Source organism: Microtus ochrogaster, linkage group LG9, assembly GCF_000317375.1.
Source record: "Microtus ochrogaster isolate Prairie Vole_2 linkage group LG9, MicOch1.0, whole genome shotgun sequence".
Lineage (NCBI taxonomy): Eukaryota > Metazoa > Chordata > Mammalia > Rodentia > Cricetidae > Microtus > Microtus ochrogaster.
The window spans coordinates 35,407,386-35,429,999 of NC_022034.1; the positions used below are offsets into that span (position 1 = coordinate 35,407,386).

Genomic DNA, 22,614 nt, shown 5'->3' on the forward strand with positions numbered 1-22,614 from the left:
CCCTTTCTATCCTGCAGGCTCTTTTTCAAGGGAGAAGGAAAAGTGGTATGGGTACTATGTGATGTTTTCATCTATTCACCCCTATTGAAAGGAAATGCCAAATGCAACTTGACGCTGAAGTCATAAAGCTGAGGGCAGTTGATCAGCAACATAATAGGGACAGCATGGGAATGGGAATGGGCATGGGGAGAACGCTGTATATCTGCAGGGCCACAGACAGGCCGGTTTTTATGTATAATGATGTGCAGATGCTACTGGCTGCTGAGGAAAAGATGTAATTAGTTTTCTCGAGCAATTATACAGGCAGGCAGAGAGTAGAATCCTGCTAATGCAGGGTTTTTAGAAGCGGTGCTTGGTGCCTTTGATAAGAACGTGTGTCTGGCTCAGAAACCTTATCTATAGGAAGAGTGGTAAGGGGATGTACGGCTGGACCAACTGCAGAGTATTGCATCAGATGCTCAGCCTTAAATTTTGGCTTTAAGCCATAATTCATGCCTGACATCAATTTAAGGTGGTTTGTTTTGCTTTTGATGGTTGCTTGATTGGTTAGTTTGGTTTTGTTTCATTTGTATTGAGATGGAGGTCTCACCATGTTACCCCGGATGGCCTGAAACATACTATGCAAACCTGGCAGGCTTCAAATTTATGGCAATCCTCCTGAACCTGCCTCCTGAGTTGTGGGATTATAGACATGTGCTATTAAACCTAGTGAACAATAGTTTATTACCAGATGATAACAGAGACTCTTATGAATTGGCAAAAACATCTCTACTTGTATACAAATCACCCACCTAACAAAAAAGGATAACGTATTTTGAGATGGCAATAAAAAATGTGAACTTTACTACACAGCCTCTTGTCCAGCCAATAATGGCAACTTAGGGACCTGTGTGACACTGACATAGAACTCACTATCTCCAGACACCAATCAATGCCTTTGGTGAGAGTGACACTTAGGGTCAGGTGTATCGTTTTCCAAGTTGTGTTTTAAATAAAAATTGTTTGGAAAGATCATTAGACTTCTTACCCTGGCTGTCTCCCAAGCCTAAGCATCACTACGTCTTTATGGGAGATTGAATTCCTACTACATGTCTTCCTCAGGCTCTCAGCCCGAGTATTCTAAATCACATGATTTCCCAGGTTGTTATTGTTGTCTAGGACTCCTAGTCAGATAACAAGTACCATAAACAGAGACTGCACTTTCATTTCCTGGCTGCCCAGACCTGAATAATCATACAGAAACTCTATTAATTAGAACCCTGTTTGTCCAATAGCTCAGACATATTTCTATCTAGCTCTTATATCTTAAATAAACCCAGTTCTATTAATCTCTTTATTGCCACATGGCCATAGCATTACCTCATTTTCTACATGTCTTGTTCCCTTGGTGAAGGCTGATGTCTTCCTTACTTTAAGTTTTTTCTCTTCTATCTGTGCTTGGATTTCCCATCTTGCTATATTCTGCCCTGCCATAGGTCAAAGCAGTTTATTTATTAACCAATGGTAATAAAACACATTCACAGTATACAGAAAGAATCCTACATCAGAGTATCCTGTTGTGGTTAAGTTGTAGTGTGAACCTATTAGGAGAATTGTGCTGACCCAGTTCATCCTTTTGAGTATCCACAAAACAAGAAATTCCCAATGTTTATTACCTAAGGGAGAAACTCTTGGTAATGGTCTACAAGTTGGCAAAAACGTTCAAGTGGGGCCATTGGCCAGGGCATCCAGTGCTTATATGAATGCCTACAATGTGCCCAATGAACCACCCTTTGGCTTTTTTCTTTATTAGAAATGTTTTGACTAGAAGACAAAAATAAAAAACTCTCCATAAAGATTCATTGTATATAATAGAAATATTACTACTGTATTTATTCAGTTTACCACAAGAAATTTGTCATATTGCTAAGAACATTGAGAAATGGAGGAATTCATGAATGTCATGATGTCTGTCAAATAAGAAAGCAGAGAAGAGATCACCCCTCCTGGGGAAGAATTTGTAAAAATGCCCAGATGTGACTTCATTCTGTATTCGAGTTCCTAGTAGACATGCCAACCTAATAGGGTACTACTTCAAGAATCCAAGGTAAACAGGTGACTGGGTACTTCTGAGAACAGGTTCAAGTTCTATGAGGTTCTATTCCAAGACTCTAATATAATTTCATAGTTGGCCACTCTACTGGAATATAGTATAAGGCCAAAAAGAGGCATTTTTAAAATTAGATTCCGAAGGGCCATGTGTAGTTATCCTAGCAACCCAGAGGATAGAGGTACCCCGAGAGTGCTGCAAGTGTTTTGAGACTCCAGTGAAAAACCTCCTCCAACAAGGCCATTCCTCTTAATCCTTCCCAACCCCTTCTACCAGCTGGGGACCAGGTATCCAAACATAGGAACCTATGGGAGCCATTATCAGCCAAACTATCACAGATGTTGAACTTGTGTTCACTTTGTGGATGAAGAGAATGTCAATGTCTATTCTTGACAGTGTCAGGAATGGAAGGGCACATTGGTTAACCAGTGACTTCAAAGTATTTAGTAGAGGTGGAAGGGCCTTCTACTATGTCTGAGGTAGTGACCCATTTGCTTTTGTAAGCTCCTTTCTCACTCCTTTAAAAAAATCATAATATGTAATTTTTTTCTTTTGCAAAGATTGTGTGCACTAGCACTGCTGCTCATGGACACCATAAGTAGCTCAGCTAAGGTTCATCATGTCTCCTTGTATACAAAAGCAACTGTGATCAAGGGGCTGTTGAAATGTGGGGCAAACTTGTCATATTAGTCAGATTAATAGTAGTAAAGTATTTGCAAGTTATTGATTGGTGAAGTCATTACTTTCAATCAGGAGGTTGTTAGATACATGGGCCTTTATGGAATGTGGCTATAAATTAAGATTTTAGAAGCCACTGCAGAACATCATCCTTTGTCCCCCTCCCCACAATGCAAGAATGGGAGAAATTAAGACCAATTGAACAAAAAATGGAAAATCAGTGAAGAATCAATCTTTCGCTCACCAGCTCTTGTATAATAAGTTTTAATCCCTGAAAACACTTTTTTAAATTAAATGAGGCATGTTAATTATGTTAACATGGAATAGGGGTGGTAGAATCAGGATTTCTCATTTTGTCAAATAAATTTATGTCAAATTTAATTTTCATTATGAAAGAATGTCTATGCAGACTATGTGATACTTCAAGGCAGTGTGTTCTGATGACTAAGTCAATGATAAATTGTTCTGTTTTTATGCTTAACATACTCCTCCAACACTATAGGCAACGATATGTTCAAATTTAGTAAGTACTTCTGATTCCACAGCTAGTGGGCCTTTATTTTTGTTTTTTTGTTTTGTTTTGTTTTGTTTTGTTTTGTTTTGTTTTGTTTTGTTTTCCTAGACAGAGTTTCTCTGTGTAGCTCTGGCTGTCCTAAAACTCACTTTGTAGATCAGGCTGCCTCATACTCAGAAATACACCTACCTCTGCCTCCCAAGTACTGAGATTAAACGAGGGCACCGCCACCATATGCACAAAATGATTTTTGTTTACCCACATATATGTCTGTCTGAGGGTATTGGAACTCCGGGAACTGGAGTTAGAGACAATTGTAAACTGCCTTGCAGGTGCTGGGAATTGAACTCGTGTCCTCTAGAAGAGCCGTCAGTGCTCTTAACCACTGAATTATCTTTGCATTCCTCCTTAGACTTATTTAAAGTCATGGTAAGTTACCAATTGGTACATTTCAGGAGATATCATTGTAAATTGTGAACCTATATTCTGAAGACACAAAAAAAGATCAGAGCTCTTTTCCTTTTGATCTACAAACATTTTCAGGTAAGTTTTAAAATTCCAGTCAGGTTAGCTTGTGTAGCTTTGATCAGAGTCCACCCCCACCCCCCAACACCCCCGTTTTCCTTTTTCTGTATTTAGGTTTTTAACTTTTATCTTTTAATCATTTTTTTTTGTGGTGGTCATGCACTGAATATATTTGATAAAGGTGGTTGGGGAGTGTCCTCTTCACCTCTGTCATATTTATAAGTTCTTCCTGAAATCAGTATCTTCATGTTCACAGGTCTGCCTCATGGTTATTGTTAATTTGTATGTTTAAAGTTTGGATTCAAACCCTGCACAAGGTCTCACAAGGATGCCAAGCATTTGTCCTGCTGCATGCCATGGATGTTTCCTTTAACTCTAAGGATTAGGATCTTTGTTGCTAGAGAAACACTGTCACTGATATGGTGCTGGGAACAAATGCTAGATCATGACTCAAACTTGACTAAAACCACCTTCCACAATAGCCCCACAATTCCTATTACATGGGCAAACCCTTCCCTTTTCTCTTTTTCATCACCATTTTTAAATTAAAAAAAATCTGCAATAATTTTTTCTTTCTAATCAGGCAGCATTTTATACTTTTGTCTCTACCTAACCATCTGTTGCACAGACTTTTGGTGGTTATGGGGAAATATTCAGGACCTTATTGGCCTGTATTAAAAGTGGCTGTTTTTTCCTCAGAAAATTCCTAGCTTGTCTTCCTGGGTAGAGGTCCACATCCAGAAAAGTCCTAAGTCTATGGCTTGCATGGGGTCTTGGGCTTGTAATTGTGACTTAGCTTTTTGGTGTGCTTTTAGGCAACAGTGTGGAGTCCAGGGAATATTGGCAATGGGTTTTGCATCCCAAGATTGGTTGAGTGCCAAATGCGCCTTCCTCTCCCTATCCCCTTTTTGTTTTCATCAGCACCTGGGCCACAGGCCACGGGCCACCATGGATGTGAACCTTGATGCCCTTGGGGGTCAAAAGGAAACAAGTGACAGCAGCAAGGGAAGCGACAGCCCAGGAGTCCAGCAAGGTCACTACCCCTGCATGAACAACAACTGGAATGCCATGCTTGATTCTCTGCAGGATGGTGGTCTTCTTCCTTTCCACGATCTTACAAAGGGTTGTCCTTTGGCTTGTCCCTTGTACTCACAATTACAAACATCTGTATTGTAACCTCAAGTAACCCACGGCAGTCACCGGGATAGACACAGTGACCAGAGAACTCTAGAGTGAATCATAGAAAGTAAGGCTGAACTTCTACTTGGTCAGGGTGCTGCCCCTTTGTTGAAAAGAAGCTGCTTGTTGGTTCCCAGCTGCTCAGCCCCGAAATAGTCACACAGAAACTACATTATTTAAAACACTGCCTGGCCCATTAGCTCTAGCTTCTTATTGGCTAATTATTACATATTAATTTAACCCATCTCCATTAATCTGTGTATTGCCACATGACTGTGGCTTACTGGCTAAAGTTATGGCATCTGTCTCTGGCAGGGCTCCATGGCTTCTCTATGATTCTGCCTCCTTTCTTCCAGCATTCAGTTTAGTTTTTCCCATACTGCCTAAGTTCTGCCCTATCAACAGGCCAAGGCAATTTCTTTATTCACCTATGGTATTCAAAGCATATAGAGTCCCACATCACTGAGCAGAAGCCTCAGTAAAAGAAGTGTTTAACCTGATACCATCTGACATCACCTTGAACACAAGAGAATTGTTGTATTGAAAGAGACAATAATGGTTGATAGAAACAACATGCTACCACATAGCCCACAGCTCAGAGTCTCCTGCAGTTAGAGGTCCTGTTTCAGCTCTTGCCTTATTTCAGAACCAGCTACCCAACTGCAGTTACTTTATCATAACTAGATATTCTTTAGATATCAATGCTTTGAAGGCTATGTAATTCCTAACACCAGTAATTTGCATTTATTCCTGTTCACCTCATTGGTGAGGCAGAGATGTCCTCTCTGAGAACCTGGCAGTGGTTGAACACATGTATCATTGAACAGACAATATCCACAAAAGTTTGGGATCACAAATGCTCATAGGACAAGGCCAAGAACACTGGAGGCTGAACAAAGACTTGAAGAGGTCAGAGTGAATAACCAGGCGCTGTGAACAGTAAAGAGAGAATCCTGTCCATGATTTCCCAAAGAGGTTAGGATTTGCCGTGCACCTACTCAGAGCTAAAGTCTACTATTAGGGATAAGCAGGAATTGTGCCTGCTCCCCACAATAAGGATGTTTTAACTAGGGTTCCACCATGGCAGCAGAGTGAAGAGAGAAACAGGCCATTAAGTAAAACAAGGCTCTCACCATTTTACCGGAGTTTGAAACAGCACAGAAAATCGCACCTTAATTTTAATGCCATAGGCCACAGGAAGGAAGGAATCCTGTAGCTGGTCATGAATTATTGGGAAATGCATGGTGAGAATAAATTTTACTTTTTTTTTATTGATTTCTATTGATCTCTACATTTTTCTCTGCTTACCTCCCTGCCTCTCCACTCCCCTTCAACCCTCTCCCAAGGTCCCCATGCTCCCAATTTACTCAGGAGATCTTGTCTTTTTCTACTTTCCATGTAGATTAGATCTATGTATGTCTCTCGTAGGGTCCTCATTGTTGTCTAAGTTTGCTGGAATTGTAATTTGTGGGCTGATGTGAAAGTAAATGGTATTATTATTTTGAGCTAAATGACTGTCAAGACTAAGAAGGAAAAATGAGAACCTATGATTTAAAATAAAAACTATAAAACAATATTACATTTATATATTTGAATATCTATAAATGTGCAAATGTATGGCCAAATGAAAGGGAAACTTTGTTAGTACTTGGATGTAGAAAAATTGAAATTTAAAACCAGAGCTAACTTTTCTAGAATTATGGACAACTTAGTGACCAGATAAACAAACCCCAAAACTATGACAACCATGAAAACCAAATACATGATATGTTTAACATCAGGATCAAATATTTTTAAAACTCTTTTTTAATTGATAACTATGTTGGCAAATAAGAAAGATAATTTTTCATGAGCTCAGAAGAATAAAAGTTTACAAAGATCAAGGTGAGTGCTAAATGATGCCTCTTTGCTTCTCGGTCTCTCTCTCTCCCCCAAACTCTTGAATAAACTTCTGTTTATTCTAGTCTCATTTCAAGTCTAAGGACCAGGATGAACGACTGTTGCTCCAGTCCAAGTCCCAGTTCAATGGTAGAGGAAATCTGATGCTGTAAGTCAAAGACAGGCAGAGGGATCAAGTTCTTCCTTACCCAATCTTTAGGAGGTGTGACGAAGCCTGCCCACCCTGGGAAGGACGATGTGTTTTGCATATGCCCATGATGTTAGATTTAAATCCCATCCAAAACCACTCTCCTAGCCATATCCAGCTAAAGCTTAATCACAACCAGAGCATCCCATGGCCCATTTAAGTTGACTTGTAAAAGTAATCATTGCCTTTGTCAAACGTCATAACTGTCAGTGTGGAATGAAGTGAAATGATACTGAGGTGTGCTTGGTCAGGTTCAACTTGGAAGAGTTGTTCCTGTCAGAATGAGGGTAGGAATAGATTATTTTATATATACAGAGAGCAGAAGGCTCCATGAATTTTCAAAGTTTGTGCTGTAAGGGAAACAAGGTGAGCTATTTCAGGGGTTACAATATAGTAAAGAATTTTGTGAAAAATACCAATTTTTTGGATATATATGTGATCAATTACCAAATAGATACACATGTTATACATTAGATATGTCAAGTTATAAGTGACCTAATTTTATGTAGTTGAACAAAAACTGTGTGTGTAATTAGAAATATTAAATACTGCTATGAACTGTTGAATAATCCAACTTGTCTTAATGAAAATATTTATAATGTGAAATCCACTAAATAAATACTATATTTGATGCTATCCAAAACATACTCATTGAATTTTAGATAAACTATTATAGGCTGTATTTACTATTAACAAACTATTTTTAATAAGTCATTAGATGGGATACCTTGAGGTCTTGTTTTTTGCTCCCATTTGGATATAAAGCCATTCATGGTCATCTGCATTTGGAAACAATAGGCTTTTCTATAGATTTGCTCATCAAACCTTTCTTCCTATTAGCCTTCTAATAGTTTTCCTTGACATTGCTCTCTATTTCTAAGTAATGCTTCTCATACTTATTTTTCCTATGTAACATGGAGATTTTTTCTTTTTTTGGCTTTCCAGTGCTCAGAGAAAAAGATGCACTCATACATTTCAGTCTGTGATACGATTCCAATTATGCCGCAACTCAACAACAATCTATGTCAGCTAGGCATTCCCTTCTTTAAGCGGGGGAACTCAACTTTTACACGAGTGTCACTGTTGTGTTCTTAGTCTCTTTGTGGCTGATTCCCCAGAATCTGGCACTGAGCGAAACACTCTGCAGATACTCAGTAAGACATGGCTGAAAGCAGCTGAGCTGTGCTGAGCAACTGTCCCAGAAGACACAGATGGAAGCATTAGTGAGGATGGATGGACTCCAGTCTTTCCCTCTTAGCTAGGCTAATTCTCACCTTCTGTTTCTTTAAAATAGACTAATGACCACCCTACAACACAAGATCGCACAAGGGAATTTTCATCAGAGGGCTTAAAAGCAGGGCATGTTCAAAATGATTTTGTCTGTTTTCCTACTATAAACATCCTCTATGTATATATGTAATAACCACTAAAAAGAAACCATGAATTTGAGAGAGATCAGGGCAGAGGATGATGTGAGTGGTTGGAGGAAGGAGAGGGAAGGAGGGTAGTTATGTAACTATGACTTTGAAAGCAAAAACAAGTACTTTTAAAAACTGTCACTACAGAAAGTTTGGAAGGAAAAACAGAAATCACTGCTGGTCACTCTACCCATAAAGGACTCCTGTTTTAATGCATTTCTCTTAAAGTGTTGTTTCCTCAGGCATTTTGAAAAATGTGATAGATACATATAGGTTACAAAATTATTTTTTTCACTTGTTTTTTTAAACACATTTTGAATACTATTTTCTTGAACTCATTGTACTTATGTAACAAAACTAGAGTGAAAATTTTATTTTACAAAAGATTTTGTGCAGGTTAAGGGAATCCATTTAAATATATTTTCATCTGTTTAACTTGATTATAGGATAATATAAGCATTATGATTTGAGGAACAAAAAGCATTTTGAAGAGATGATTTTTCATGTTATTTGCTATTCAGTTCCTTTTTTATTTATGATGTACAAAGTCCTCTAAATGCTTAAAATTTTCTTACTGTGATTTTGATTCAATTTTTGCTTGATGAAACACTAAACTGGTTTCTTCTCCTATAATGAAAAATAAAGTCGTGGGGAAAAGAACAAAGTGGAGCTTGAGCGGGTACACTCATACTCATTTTATTTAATATTTTTTGGCTTTTCTCTACAGCAAAGGAAAAAAGATTAAAAATTATATTTATTCAAAGATAGATTAAAAGACATTCCAAAGAATTTTTAATTAAATGGATAAATATGCTATTAGGAAAATGTAAAATATATATACAAATACATACATATCTATGTATCTATAAATATAGATATAGGTATACATATAATAGATATATTGAAATATCATACCTATATGTCAGCTTATTTATCCATGCCACTTTTATGAACAATTTCACTCTTTAACCAAGTCTCTTATTTTTACCATTACGCTTTGTTTGGGGTTATATTTACTTAAGTAGAATATATAGTAGAAGTTAACAAGTGCCAAGCGAAGTGAGGTGATGAGGAATTCTGCCCGTGACCTTCTCTGTTGTAATTACAACAGTACTCAGACTAAAGATTATCTTCCAAGCATCATGAAACAATTGAGGATCTGGACCCAGTTTAAGTCCTGAAGACAACACTGAAAGTGTTTATTGCAGAAAGAATGTAGAAATCTCTCCTTTAGGGAGAGACTCTCAAGGGTGGGATTAAGGAAGTGCGGTTTTCTGTTACAAAAGGCTTTTCTGGTCCAGATGCTGAGGAATATATTAGCAACAGTGAAAGTGGTGTGTATGTTCATACTGACAGATTATACACTTGTTTTTTATTAAACACCAACTCAGGAGGAATGTCTCCAATTTAATCTTTTTTCATTATAACCCATACCATAGGCTGTCTCTAAAACTTTATCCACAGAGCGGCTTATAAAGGCCATTGGTGTCCATAACAATATTCTATTATAGCATTGATAAATTAATGTAATCGGTAGCTACATACTTTTCATTTAAGAAATTACTAATGAGCAACATTTAGAGACATTATTTGCTTGGGTCCAATACAGTAAAATAGATTATATTCATCCTACTTTGATGTCAATAGTAGGAAGTTTTCAAAGAACTTAAAAATTTTGCTAAGTCAAAAGACTGTAAGGAAGCAATGCAGGATTCAGCTTGAGGAATGTTCCCTTTTAGATAATCAGACGCGCGATTTCTCTAGATGGGCTCCTAACCAAATGAAAGGACCCTATTGGAGGCAGGTACTACTTAATGCTGTTTATTTTGTGGAATGGAGTAGTTAAGTATACACACCACTGCTCAAAAGTGTGTGTTGAAGTCTTTATTTGAAGTGGTTTTCTGTCAAATAGGCACAAATCTGAGTTACTTAAGGAGATGGAGAATAGAATCGGAAGACACTTTTAGCAAAAAGAGATAGTGATCAATAAGAGATATAATTTTTAAATCAAAAAGTTTATCATAAACAACGAATATATATTATAAATACAACATGCTATCACATGATATATGGTATAAAATGGGTTGCGTTGATGAATTTTAAAAAATAACTCAAGAAGTTAAAAAATATGTAGATTCTTATATTTATTGTTTTGATGTATATGGTACATATACATTATTTGATTTGTGTCAGACTGCAATTTTTTATTTCAAAGATGAATGCATATGTGTATATATATATTATAAAAGAGTTCTGAAATGAGAGTGTGTAATTTAAAGTGCTCACACTTAAATTGCTGCCCTAAGTTGTCTTTGTGGCAGTAGAGCAGTTGCTCTATAGCTTTTGTTGATGATGTGTCCCTCAGAGTAATCCTGTGTTTAGGAAAGAAACCCAGAGGAAAAAGGCTGAATCTCCTCCCCATTGAGAAAAAAAATTATAATAAAGGGGACCTTTGAAAACTCTGGAACTGATCTTAAGTGTTGGGGGTTACAAGTGTACAGAAGACAGCTGATAATTGTATGATGTTTACTATAGGTCAATAAGTTTGTCCAGTTTAACGTTAATGAATCCCATTCAGGGAAAATTTGTTTCAGAGCATGGAGCTATTGAATGCCTGTCTGAGGACAAAGGTTGATGCTGTAAGAGTTTTGCATTAATTATGACTCTGTGAAAACTGGATTTACAATCTTATGTTTTTATCTTATTCTTTAGCTGCTTCCAATCTTTACTATGAATGTTGGAAGCAAACTTTACCACTTTCTCACTCACACTGGGTGTAGGTCTCGGCTTCTAACTCACATTTGCTTAGTGACTTTATTAAACGATGATTTCCCAGTTTTCACACAAAAGAGAGGCGTGCACAAACATTTCTAGTGTGGCCATGATGGCATTTTAACTTCTCCTTCTCTCCTTTCTACTATCTCATCACTCATTGGGCACTTTAAAGCTATCTCCTTAGCAGAGAAAGTGATCCATATGAAGACGGTGGATATAAGTCATAAGGATTCGAAAATGATGTTATTTTTCCCACAAGTGTAAATTGAGTTCTCAGACTTTTGTGAGTCTATGTCTCTATTTTGAAGAATGGGAATATGTTGTGTCTGGAAGCAATCAGAAAAAGGAAACGAATGAGTTAGGGAAGATGAGCAGGGCAGTCTCTCACTCCAGTAGCTTGCTCTGGAACTTCCTGAAGTGAGCTTCCACTAGAATATTCTGATGCCTGGGGAGCCAACCCCACTTCCAATGTTGAGAAGAACCTGTTCCTCCTCTGCTCACCTAGTGGAGATGCTCACCATGTGGGTCTCATGTATCCCAGCTATGGTTGGGAATTCCTGAGTTGGGGTCCCTAAATGTGATTGGTGTGCTGTTCTTTATATTTTGAATTTTCTTTCTTTCTTCTTTCTTCTTTTCTTCCTTTCTTCATTTTCTTTCTTTCTTTCTTTCTTTCTTTCTTTCTTTCTTTCTTTCTTTCTTTCTTTCTTCTTTTCTTTCTTTCTTCCTTCTTTCCTTTCTTCCTTTCCCCATTCCCTCCCTCCTTCCCTCCCTTCCTCATTCCTTCTTCCTTCCTTTCATCCCTCCCTGCCTCCCTCTCCTTCCTTCCTTCCTTCCTTCCTTCCTTCCTTCCTTCCTTCCTTCCTTCCTTCCCCCATTCCCTCCGTCCTTACCTCCCTTCCTCATTCCTTCCTTCCTTTCATCCTTCCCTGCCTCCCTCTCTCCTTCTTTCCTTCCTTGCTTGCTGTCTTACTTTCTTCTTTCATGAGAATGTTTCTTTCTAATACTTGCTAAGTCCTCTCAATTTGGGCCACTTAGAAGATAAGATATAGACTGTCAAAATGATGGAAATTTGAACACATGAAGATGCTATGCTGTGGTTTATAGCTACAAAGAAGGTCTCTCATCCAAGGGAGAAGTGAAAGTGTCAATCTGTATTCTGTATGTCTCCCACACATAGGGACAAATAAATACAACACACACATGCATACATACAGCCCTCCACACACACAACAAATCAGGTATATTTTGTATAGGTTTAGTTTCAATATTTCCAGTACTGGGGTAGGGGAGGATCATACATTCAAATGGAAGCATGCTTATTTTTCAGGAGAAGTTTTTGGTGCATAGAGATTTTATTTTATCCTCCTGGGTAGCTGCTTTCTTCTCTTATAGAAAGGAACAGAAGGAAGAACAATGGGAATAAAAGAAGGAATGCTATCTGGACTTGGGAAAGAACTTGACAAGTAGGCCTTATGTTGCCTTAAATTTGAATTAGACTGTTCCATTGGGAAGTTGCAATGAATTTGAGAAGGCCTTAAAATAGATTGACTGCTATGACTATTTATAGAGTGTCTATATTTATAGAGTGTCTTTCTATCAGGAAGCAGAAAACAGCACCATCCATTAAAAAGGATCCCCTATGGCAACACCACCATACACATAGCTAAGCATCCTGTACCATGGACTGTAGTATTTATTATACTCCATTTCAGCTCATATTATTATCATACATAGTCCTGTTTTAAATCAATAAGTATTATAGTGCTGGAAAGGTATTAAGATTTATGTATCACTTCATTGGGAAAATTATGGGAGAATAAAATTAGGTTTGGTTTTGAATACTACATACTTAACTGTTTAAGTAATTTCTGTGCTAGCACAACTTGAATATGCATGTGATTATATGATAAGAATTTGTGCTATTGGAAGCAAGAACCCAAGCATTAAAAAGTGTATGTCTATAAATGTAAATAAATTTTCAGTTGTTTTTGTCTTTACTAGAGACATGGAAATGCCACAAATGGAGGAATTTTAAAGAGACATATCTCTAAGTAAAAAAGTAATTCCATCATATGCTAATGCTTCTTCTAAGTTCTGTTTAGCTTAAGATGTTGCCACTTGGTTGAATAGATGTGTTAAAGGACTCACATCTTTTACCTAATTTCCTAAGATTAGGACTTGAGGTTAAGTAGCCAGAGGGACCAGACTGTGTCTCATTTCAGCACTGTCTGGTTCCTCTTTGTGGCTTGTGGGCTGGTCAAGGGCTCATATGTGATCAGAAGGATAAATACTTGGCTTGTTGGTTCCAAGAGAAGCAACTATTCTGCTTCTTTCACCACGTTTGGAGGAGGTTTGTGTATAAAAGACAGAAAATCACAAACTAAGGATCTCTGCCAACATAGAGAACTGAAGAATATTAGCTTATCTCAGTTTTATTTCCCTTAGGTACTGGATTACCTCATCTTTTCATGAACTATGATTTTTAAATGTCACACGGCATTATAAGAGAGCAGTGTCGTGTTTCTACATATGCCATCCTTTATAAAATATTAAAAGCACTGTTGTCCAATAAAACAAAGACAAGTAAAATGACTATTTAGGAAAGGGGGAACATTCATTTCATGATTTGCTGTTTATTTATATGCTCAAAATATTATTGCTAGAACCTTTCTGTGCTAGGATTGTCTGATGTCTCATAATTTGCCTTGTTTCAGTCTTTCTACACTCTAAAAGTAATGGATGTTCAGTACATTAAAATATGTCTAGGGCACTAAAAATTGGTTAATATAGTCTGTTTTATCTGCAGTTCCCAAGTAAGTCTTTCTATTTTCTTTGTATAAAATCGAGATGACTTTATATTAACTGTTTTCCTCTTTTTGTTCCTATGACATTGCAAAATGTTCTGGGGACACACTTCTGTCGGTAGATCTCACACTTTCTACATGACCTAGAATTATCAGATTCATAGCACGATGTACGTGCTATATTCTCGTTATTTTCCTGATGGACTTCCCAGTTTTGTCCAATGCTACAGGTCACCCTACTGCCAGAGAATTTAAAGAACCGGATACTACAGCCAGAATTAAGAATCTGCAAACTTTGTAAACCAAACACATTGGGTCAGAAGATAGAGAGCTTTTCACCATAGAATGCCCATCTCCTCACAGCTCTGTGGACTGCGATGATGAGCTGTCTAGTCTGTCAATGGTGGATATCTTGGTCAGCTTCAACACCAAGCTATGAGAGGAGCCCAATGCAAATATAAACTGAGAAACAACAGAGCAGAGTCCCAAAGAAAGGCAGACTGGCTCTGGCTCTCCCTGGCTCTCCACTTCTGACCTGGCCTTAAGAATCTCATTACTGAATGTGTCTGACACACTTTCAGAGAGTTTTATGATGTTTTCATTTCGAAAGTTTCTGTGTGGTATAATATTTAGGCAAAAGGAACAACTTCCTAAATAGCAAAGCAGTTAACTCAGGGTCCAGAATTCTCCTTCCATGCTCATCACTGTAATCACTTTTTAGAAGCTCTCTTTTAATAGTAACGTTGAGGTTTATATACAATGTACAAATGTAGACAGAATTAGAAGTTCTCTTTTGGTAGAAGTTAAAAACTCTTTTGACTTTTCTTAACTTGTTATGAAATGTACCATTTCATTTTACACATGTATCATTGAAATATTTGAAGTATTATATCTTATTATTTTTATTTCTGTTGTTATCTTCAGCCTTAAGGCTATGGACCATCAAGCAAGAAATCATGGGTTCTGGTCTATGAAGCCAATCATAGTGTACTGGCAGTTACAGGGCAAGATGATTTTTGTAGATAAGCATTTGATCATGGGCATCATTTCTGAGGCAATGATAACTGACTTGGGATAGAGTCAGGGCTTAAGAACCAATTCAAGACGGCATCACTCAGTTCTTCACAAGCTATAGGGAAGACACCTTAGGTGAAATGACTTTATCATGAGTAGGGGTTCTCTAAAACTAACAGATATTTAAGATAAAGAATTTCTGTATATGTGTCACACTATCTCTCTTACACACACACACACACACACACACACACACACACACACTGTGCAGGGGTGGGGGGAGCACAGAGGGAAAATTTTGAACATGCACAGTTCCCTGTTCAGAGTTATTAAAGAACAGAATCTAAGGAGGCCTATGTGCAGCTAGCTGCATATATAACCAGGACTTTATGATTTTTCTTAACAATCCATGTCATTTTGATTTCAGGGTTAACTGGGCTAAGCTTCTCTCCAAAATTAGATTAGTGGTTGTGCACTTTAAGTCAGTCATTGAAACTCTCAACCACAGTGGCTGCATCCATAAATGTGGACCATACCCCATTACCCTTATAAAATTATGAGGATATTAAGTGAGGTGATAGACACAAACTATTATTAATACTATTGGAGAAATGCTAGTCTCTTTGATAGAAAATTAGAGATATCTCTAGCAGGTGTCTGGAGGATCCTGTAGCAGGATCTTCTTGGTAGGATTAAAGGGGGTACACGGCAGGGTGATGAAGTGAGATGCAGTGAGAGATGATCAATGATGCAAGCAGTTGCTCATCAGTGGTCTTACAAGGGTAGAGAGATGTTTACCCTTTATCTCATTGCTTTTCCACAAAGCAAGCCCTGTGAATCAGACAGGCTAGTTGTTGTACCTGATATGTAGAAGGGAAACTGTGGCTCATAAATTTCAATGAATTGACCACTGTCACTTGCAAATCTACAATCAAGTGGACTCTTTTGAACTAAAATTTCAATGCTCTCTATACTTCTCTGAGCTGTCAATGCCCGACACTTGGCGAATATCAAACACTGAAAGTCTAATTCCCAGATTTTGTCTGCAAACCTCATGCAATGCTTATGAAAGCAGATTGACTAGCACAGCAATAGAAGGCCTTTTGTAGGGACACTTAGACTGCCACCACACTCCTGAGGAACACATGGGGCACCACATGAGTTCTTATGTGTGACAGACAACAAGAGCTGTGCTCCTAATTCCAAATGAGGCGTGTCTGCATGTGTTCATTTGCTTAATAGCATTTTCTGAGTGAAAGTTGATTGTCTAAGAAGAGCCACCCTTCGGTTACTGTGAGAAGGCTGGCTTGCTTTCCTAGACCAGAGTTTACTGTCATAAATACCAGAAAGGATTAATTCCATCCTTTGGGAGGACACTGGGCATATTTTGAGTTCTGAGGTAATCTTCTAGAGAGCATACACCTTCTGTTGTCCCTCTGAGTACAAACACCCTGCAGATGGACACACACATACTCTCTCTCTCTCTCTCTCTCTCTCTCTCTCTCTCTCTCTCTCTCTCTCAAGGTCTTGCTGGAACCCGATGCATAATGCCTACTCAGCAAATGCTTTCTGCTACCAACACAGCTTCCGAGTTACAGTTCAGTATCAAATCCTAGGGAAGCTTTATAAGAAAAGAAAATCATATGAAACAGGGTCAGTTAAGATTTTTAATAATATTTAACAATTTCGACCTCCTGTACATTGAATGATTTCTTAGGAATTGTGAAAGATCATTGCTGTGAGGATAAAGGATGATGGGGAAGGTGTTAGCAATGACTGTGCCCACCCAAAGGATGATGGGGAAGGTGCTAGCAATGACTGTGCCCACCCAAAGGCAGGGAAACAGTGCCCAGGATAAACATGAGTCTACTGAAAACTTTACCTGTGTCAGAACAAATAAAGTTCCAACTGTGGAGGGAAAGGCCTTAAATACAAAGTGGAATTTATTTCTAAAGAATAAGGGGAAAGTGCTTTGTTTATTCCCCACAATTACAGTGATTTGGTTTCAGCCTAAACAAACACCACAAGCAAATACTCTGGGAGTGGCTATACCTGTCCGTTTTCATTGGCTTCCAAGCACTGGCTTGGCTGATTCATCCATAGAAAAGCAGAACAAAAGTCTAGGTCTACTACACCCTCAAGCGTTCAAGTGGTGCTTTGGACTCCGGGGTTATTTATAGCGATCTGGCTCACAGAAGCCCTTCCTGCCCTATTCAGCAAATGTTCACGTGGGCACCCCAGAGCCAAGGCGCAAACGCTCTAAGTGTGCCACCCGAGATCAGATCTTCAAGCCTATAGCAATTTTGATCTAGCCATCTGTGTCTGGGGTGACCCTTTCCCTCTGAACAGGCTCAGTTTTCTTATGCGCACATTCTATCTATAGAAGCTGTGATGAGGACAGATTCATCGGAGATGACTGATGTGGAGTCTGTGATCAGCAGCTTTGCATCTTCAGCAAGGGCAGGCCGACGCAATGCCTTACCTGACATCCAGAGTTCGGCTGCTACAGGTGGATCCTCTGATCTTCCACTGAAGCTGGAGGCATTGTCCATGAAGGAAGGTAACACTAATCCTCTGAAATAAAACCCGCAGCATGTCTCTCCTTTTAATCTTTCTCTTTGGAGCAGCCTTTAAAGTAGTTTTTTTTTAAAGTTTTTCTTCTCTCAGGTTTTAAGGTAAAATAGATTTCTATGTTCTTCTGAAACTAGATAATTTCATTTTGATGTCCTAAGGGTGAACATAGAAACTGTTGTTCTGTCTATAGGATGTGTATGGTCATGTGCTAGAATTTTAGGTTCACTCTCCAGTACAAAGTTAATTAAAAGTCATCATAAATAGTAACCATTGCACTGGAGCTGAATATTGCGGCTCATGGCTAGTTCATTATGTGTCTTAACCTACTACTTACAGTTTGAGAACCCTAATATAAAAGACAATGAGCCTTCTCACACATCAAGAGGTGATGGAAGATGTTTCAGTCACAAAATATCTTTTCTTGCTTATATCATTGCTATTTTGTCTACCATTCAATTTTATGCCTGATAAATATTAGGGACCCTAGTCATGTGTAGGGCAGATATGAACTCCTGCTGTCCCAGATTTTATAGTTCAACAGGAGTGTTAGATCTTAAAGGGAAAAAATATATAGATTAACAATGATATGCTTTATCAGAAAATGGAAATAGGGTGCTTTGTGGAGAGTTCCTGAACATTAGAAAAGACATCAGAGAAGCTCATCACTGAAATCAGAATAACTCATGAGGCTGAGGCAAGAGGATTGCTGTGAGATTGATGCTATCCTGGAATACACAGCAGGATCCAATACAGCCTGGGCTACAGTGTGAGACTCTGTCTCAAACAAAACCATCATAATAGCAATTGATACACCTATGCAGATAGGGGAAATGCCAGATGGTCCTATACTAAGTGAAGAGCTTCTGGAGGTCAGTACCTACTAAGAATCAATTACCTGCAGAGACAAATTCCCACATAGTTTGTTCAATCTCTAGTGGTCAGCCTTGAACATGTGTACCTATGAGAAAAGCTAAAGAGACTCAATAAGGTTATATATACAAGTGTGTATATACATCCATATGCTTACAAAAATAAATAAAAGAGGTTGTGAATTTGCATGGGGAAGGATGGAGTTGGTGAAATGAGGAATATGAAAGCAGTGCTCATGCATGGAATTCTCAAACCCTCTCTTTTTACAATCCTTAAAAATCACTAAAACTCAGCAACTCTTCTCTGCATACAAGAATAATCCAGCTAGAAGATGGGGGGGAGGAGAATGCATAATTAAGAATGCAGAATAAACATCCTTTGGGTAAAGCAGACTGATGTATAGAAATAAAGACTGGCCACCGTGTGTTGAGGGTGAAGTAATAGGGAAAGTACCACAAGAAGAGAACTTTGGGCACATAAGCAAGGGCCAGACCTTGTGAGATTTAAGACAATGACTGCTAGGACCCAGATGTCTTCATGACCTCGTTTTCTTGCTGCTGTTCCCTACTTCTCTGTATCATGATAATGTGATGCTCTTTGACTAATTTTCTTTTTCTCCCCTCTTTTCTCTAACGTTAGTAAGACTTCATTCTGTCTCACCTGTCTATGCCATTGTCTTTGCTATAGTTGTTGGTCCATTCTCAGCCTTTTTCTAGCATGACCTTCCAGAATGTTATAATGATTGTTCATCTTCCCTTAAAGAGTGTCCTTTGATTCCAGGACACTTTGGTCTCATGGTTTTCTTTTTCCTCACTGACTTTTTCACTTTGGTTTTCTCTTTGCTCATATCAATAATCACTTGATGGAATAGAAAGTATAAAGTACAGTATTTTGACAACTTGGTCCCTATTTCTTTGCTATCTGATCTCATTGTATAGTTTGTATCCTTCTGAAACATAGATTTGGATCTTATATCAGTTCCTTTTCCTGTTAGAATGACCAACTAACTGACAAACCCATATTAAGGAAGGATTTTTTCTTTTATTAAAAATAGATTTTTTTCTCAAATAATATATCTTGATTACAGTTTTCTCTCCCACTCCCACTTCTTGCTCCTCCCCACATCCCCTCCCATCCAGATCCACCTCATTTCTTTCATTTGAAAACAAACAAGCTTATAACGGATAAAAATAAAATATAATAAAACAGAAACTAACACGTTGTAATAGGGCAGCGCAGACAAATAGAAGGAAAGGAGTCCAACAAAAGGCACAAGAAACAGATAGAGAAACATAGACCCACTTCTTCAGACTCAGGAGTTTCTTAAAGGCGCTAAACTGGAAGCCATGATATATATGCAAAAGACCTCTATGGTAAAAAGAGATGAGGAAAAATGCTTGTGGAAATGAAAAAGAAAAAAATAAAAGAAAAAGCCCTGACCTGACATTATGGGAAAAGGAACCTCCAAAGATAACTTTGAATTTATTTTCTGTTGGCCATCTGCTGCTGGGCACGCTGCCTACCATTGAGTAGTTTGTTTCCCCAGCGAGACTCTCTTGGAGAAAACTAAATTTTCATTTTCAAGTGGTTATCATTTGGAAATTGCTTCTGCCTTAAGGATGAGGGCAAGTGTCCCCTTGACCTTTCAGCTCTAAGACCCCACCTAGGGCAGATCTATGTAGGCCCTGTGCATGTTGCCTCAATTTCTGTGAGTTCATTTGTACTGTATCCGTCCTGCTGATTTTGTGGACCTTGGATTTGGGGTCCCACATCCCCTTTGGTTCTTATGCACTCTTCCTGTCTCATTTTCACAATTCCGAGATCTCTGGGGGGGGGGAGGGATTTGATGGAGACACCCATTTAGGGTGGAATGTTCCAAAGTCTCTTAATCTCTGCACGTCTGGCTGTGGGTCTCTGTATTTGTTCCCATCTGCTACAGGAGGAAGCTTCTCTGATGATGGCTGAACCAGGCTCTGATCTACAAATACAGCAGAATCTTACTAGGAACTATCTTATTGCTACACCCTTTTAGAACAATGGTATTTGCTGTTACCCTAGATCCCTGGACTGTCTAGTCTCAAGTTCTATGTCACCAAAGAATTGTCGAGTATGGGTATGGAGGGAACCTTCAGTAAAATCAGATATTGGTTGATTATTCCCAAAAACCTTGTGCCACCTTCTACCAGTGTATGTTGCAGGCTAGACACCATTGTAGATCAGAGAGTTTGTAGCTGGGTTGGTGAGTTTTTTGTTTTTGTTTCTGTTTTTTGATAGTGTGCAAAGTACCTTCCTTATACCAAAGATGCTGCAATGTAGGCACTGGTTTGGTATATCCATGTTCAATGAGTTGTGTAGGCATTATCGTAGGCAATGGGAACTTGCCATCAGTTAGTGGAGAGCAACCTATAGCCTTGGCAACAGCCTAGGTTGTTTGGGTGTTTACAGTGGGATCTCTCTGGCCAGGCTAGTTGGCTCTACCCTAGTATTTGACTATTTAATATAGATTGCCTTCATATATGAATATATTTTAGTATTTCTACTCCATCAAGTTTTCATGTAACCCCTCAAATGGTGATTAGTTTTACCCGCCCTTACATGTATTTCCTCCCTCACTCCCTTTTCTCCCCTTTTATTTGTTTCTCCTGTTCTAATATCAACTATCCTTCCATAGCTATCTACTCTATTTCTCCTTCCTAGGGTGATAGAATTCTCCCCGGCCATCCCTTACTCACTGTCTAACCTCTGTGGTTATAAGGATTGCCACTTGCTTATCACTGACTTAACAGTTAATATCCATATGTTAGTGAAAATATACCAAATTCACCTTTTTTGGTCTGGGTCACCTCTCTCAGGATGATTTTTTTCTGTTTCACCCATTTGCCTGCAAATTTATGGTTTCATTTTTAAAGCGCTGAGTAATAATTTCTACTGTGTAAATGTATTGCATTTTCTTTATCCATTTATATATAGAGGGATATCTATGTTGTTTCTAACTTCTGGCTATTAGGAATAGAGCAGCAAGTGTTTATGTCGTAGAATAAAAAGTTCTTTGAGTTTATGCCCAAGAGTGGCATAGCTTGATCTTAAGGTCTATCTACTCCCATATTCCTGAAGAACCATCACACTGATTTCCATAGTGGCTGTACAAGTTTGTGCTACCAGCAGCAATGGAAGAGTGTTCCCCTTACTTCAAATCCTCACGAACATGAGCTGTCATTTGTTTTACTGGTCTTAGCCATTCTGACAGGTCTAAGATCAAACTGCAAAATAGTTTTGACTTGCACCTCTTTGGTGATTAAGGATGCTGAATGTATTTTAAGTGTTTCTCTCCTATTTGGGTTTCCTCTTTTGAGTATTCTCTGTTTAGATCTGAGCTCTATTTTTAACAAGGCCATTTGTTTTCTTGATATCTTGCTTTTGGAGTTCTTTATATATTTTGGATATTGATGTTCTATCAAATGTGTAGTTGGTGAAACCCTTTTCCATTCTTTAGGCTGCTTTTTTGTTCAAATTATGGTGTCCTTTGCTGTACAGAATCTTCTCAGTTTTATGAGGTTGTCCCATTTATATATAGATGATCTTAGTGTCTGTGCTAATAGTGTCTTGTTCAGAAAACCTTTTCCTGTACCAATGAGTTCAAAGCTATTTCCCACTTTTTCTTCTATCAGATTCAGTGTACCTGGTTTTATGTTGAGGATTTTGATCCATTTTGAATTGAGTTTTGTGCAAGGTGATAAGTATGGCTCTATTTTAATTCTTTTTTTTAAGAAATATATTTTTTATTTTATGTTCATTAGTGTTTTTCCCACATATATGTCTGTATGAGGGTGTCAAGAAGCTCTGGAACTGGAGTTACAGATAGTTATGAGCTACCCCGTGGGTGCTGGCAATTGAACCCTGGTCCTCTGGAAGAGCAGCCAGTGCTCCTAACTGCTGAGCCACCTCTCTAGCCCCCAAACCAGGCTTTTTATGAACTTCATTTCATTTAGTATTTTTTTCTTTATTAACTCTGCCTTTCACTTCTCTGCCTCTCTGTTTTTTTATTGAAAGAAAAAAAAAGAAAAGAAATTCCTGCCTCCTCCCAGCCT

The 22,614-nt window shown here is 38.3% G+C and overlaps 1 protein-coding gene across 1 annotated transcript in view; it reads left to right on the plus strand.

Moving 5' to 3' along the window:
• Positions 1-22,614, plus strand: part of Pkib (cAMP-dependent protein kinase inhibitor beta) — a 95,569-nt gene that overhangs the window by 67,437 nt on the left and 5,518 nt on the right. The window contains exons 5-6 of the mRNA XM_026787330.1: positions 4,728-4,839; positions 17,466-17,642. Coding sequence (XP_026643131.1) covers positions 4,755-4,839; positions 17,466-17,642 — 262 coding nt within the window. The 5' untranslated portion in view covers positions 4,728-4,754. The remainder of the gene's footprint in view (positions 1-4,727; positions 4,840-17,465; positions 17,643-22,614) is intronic.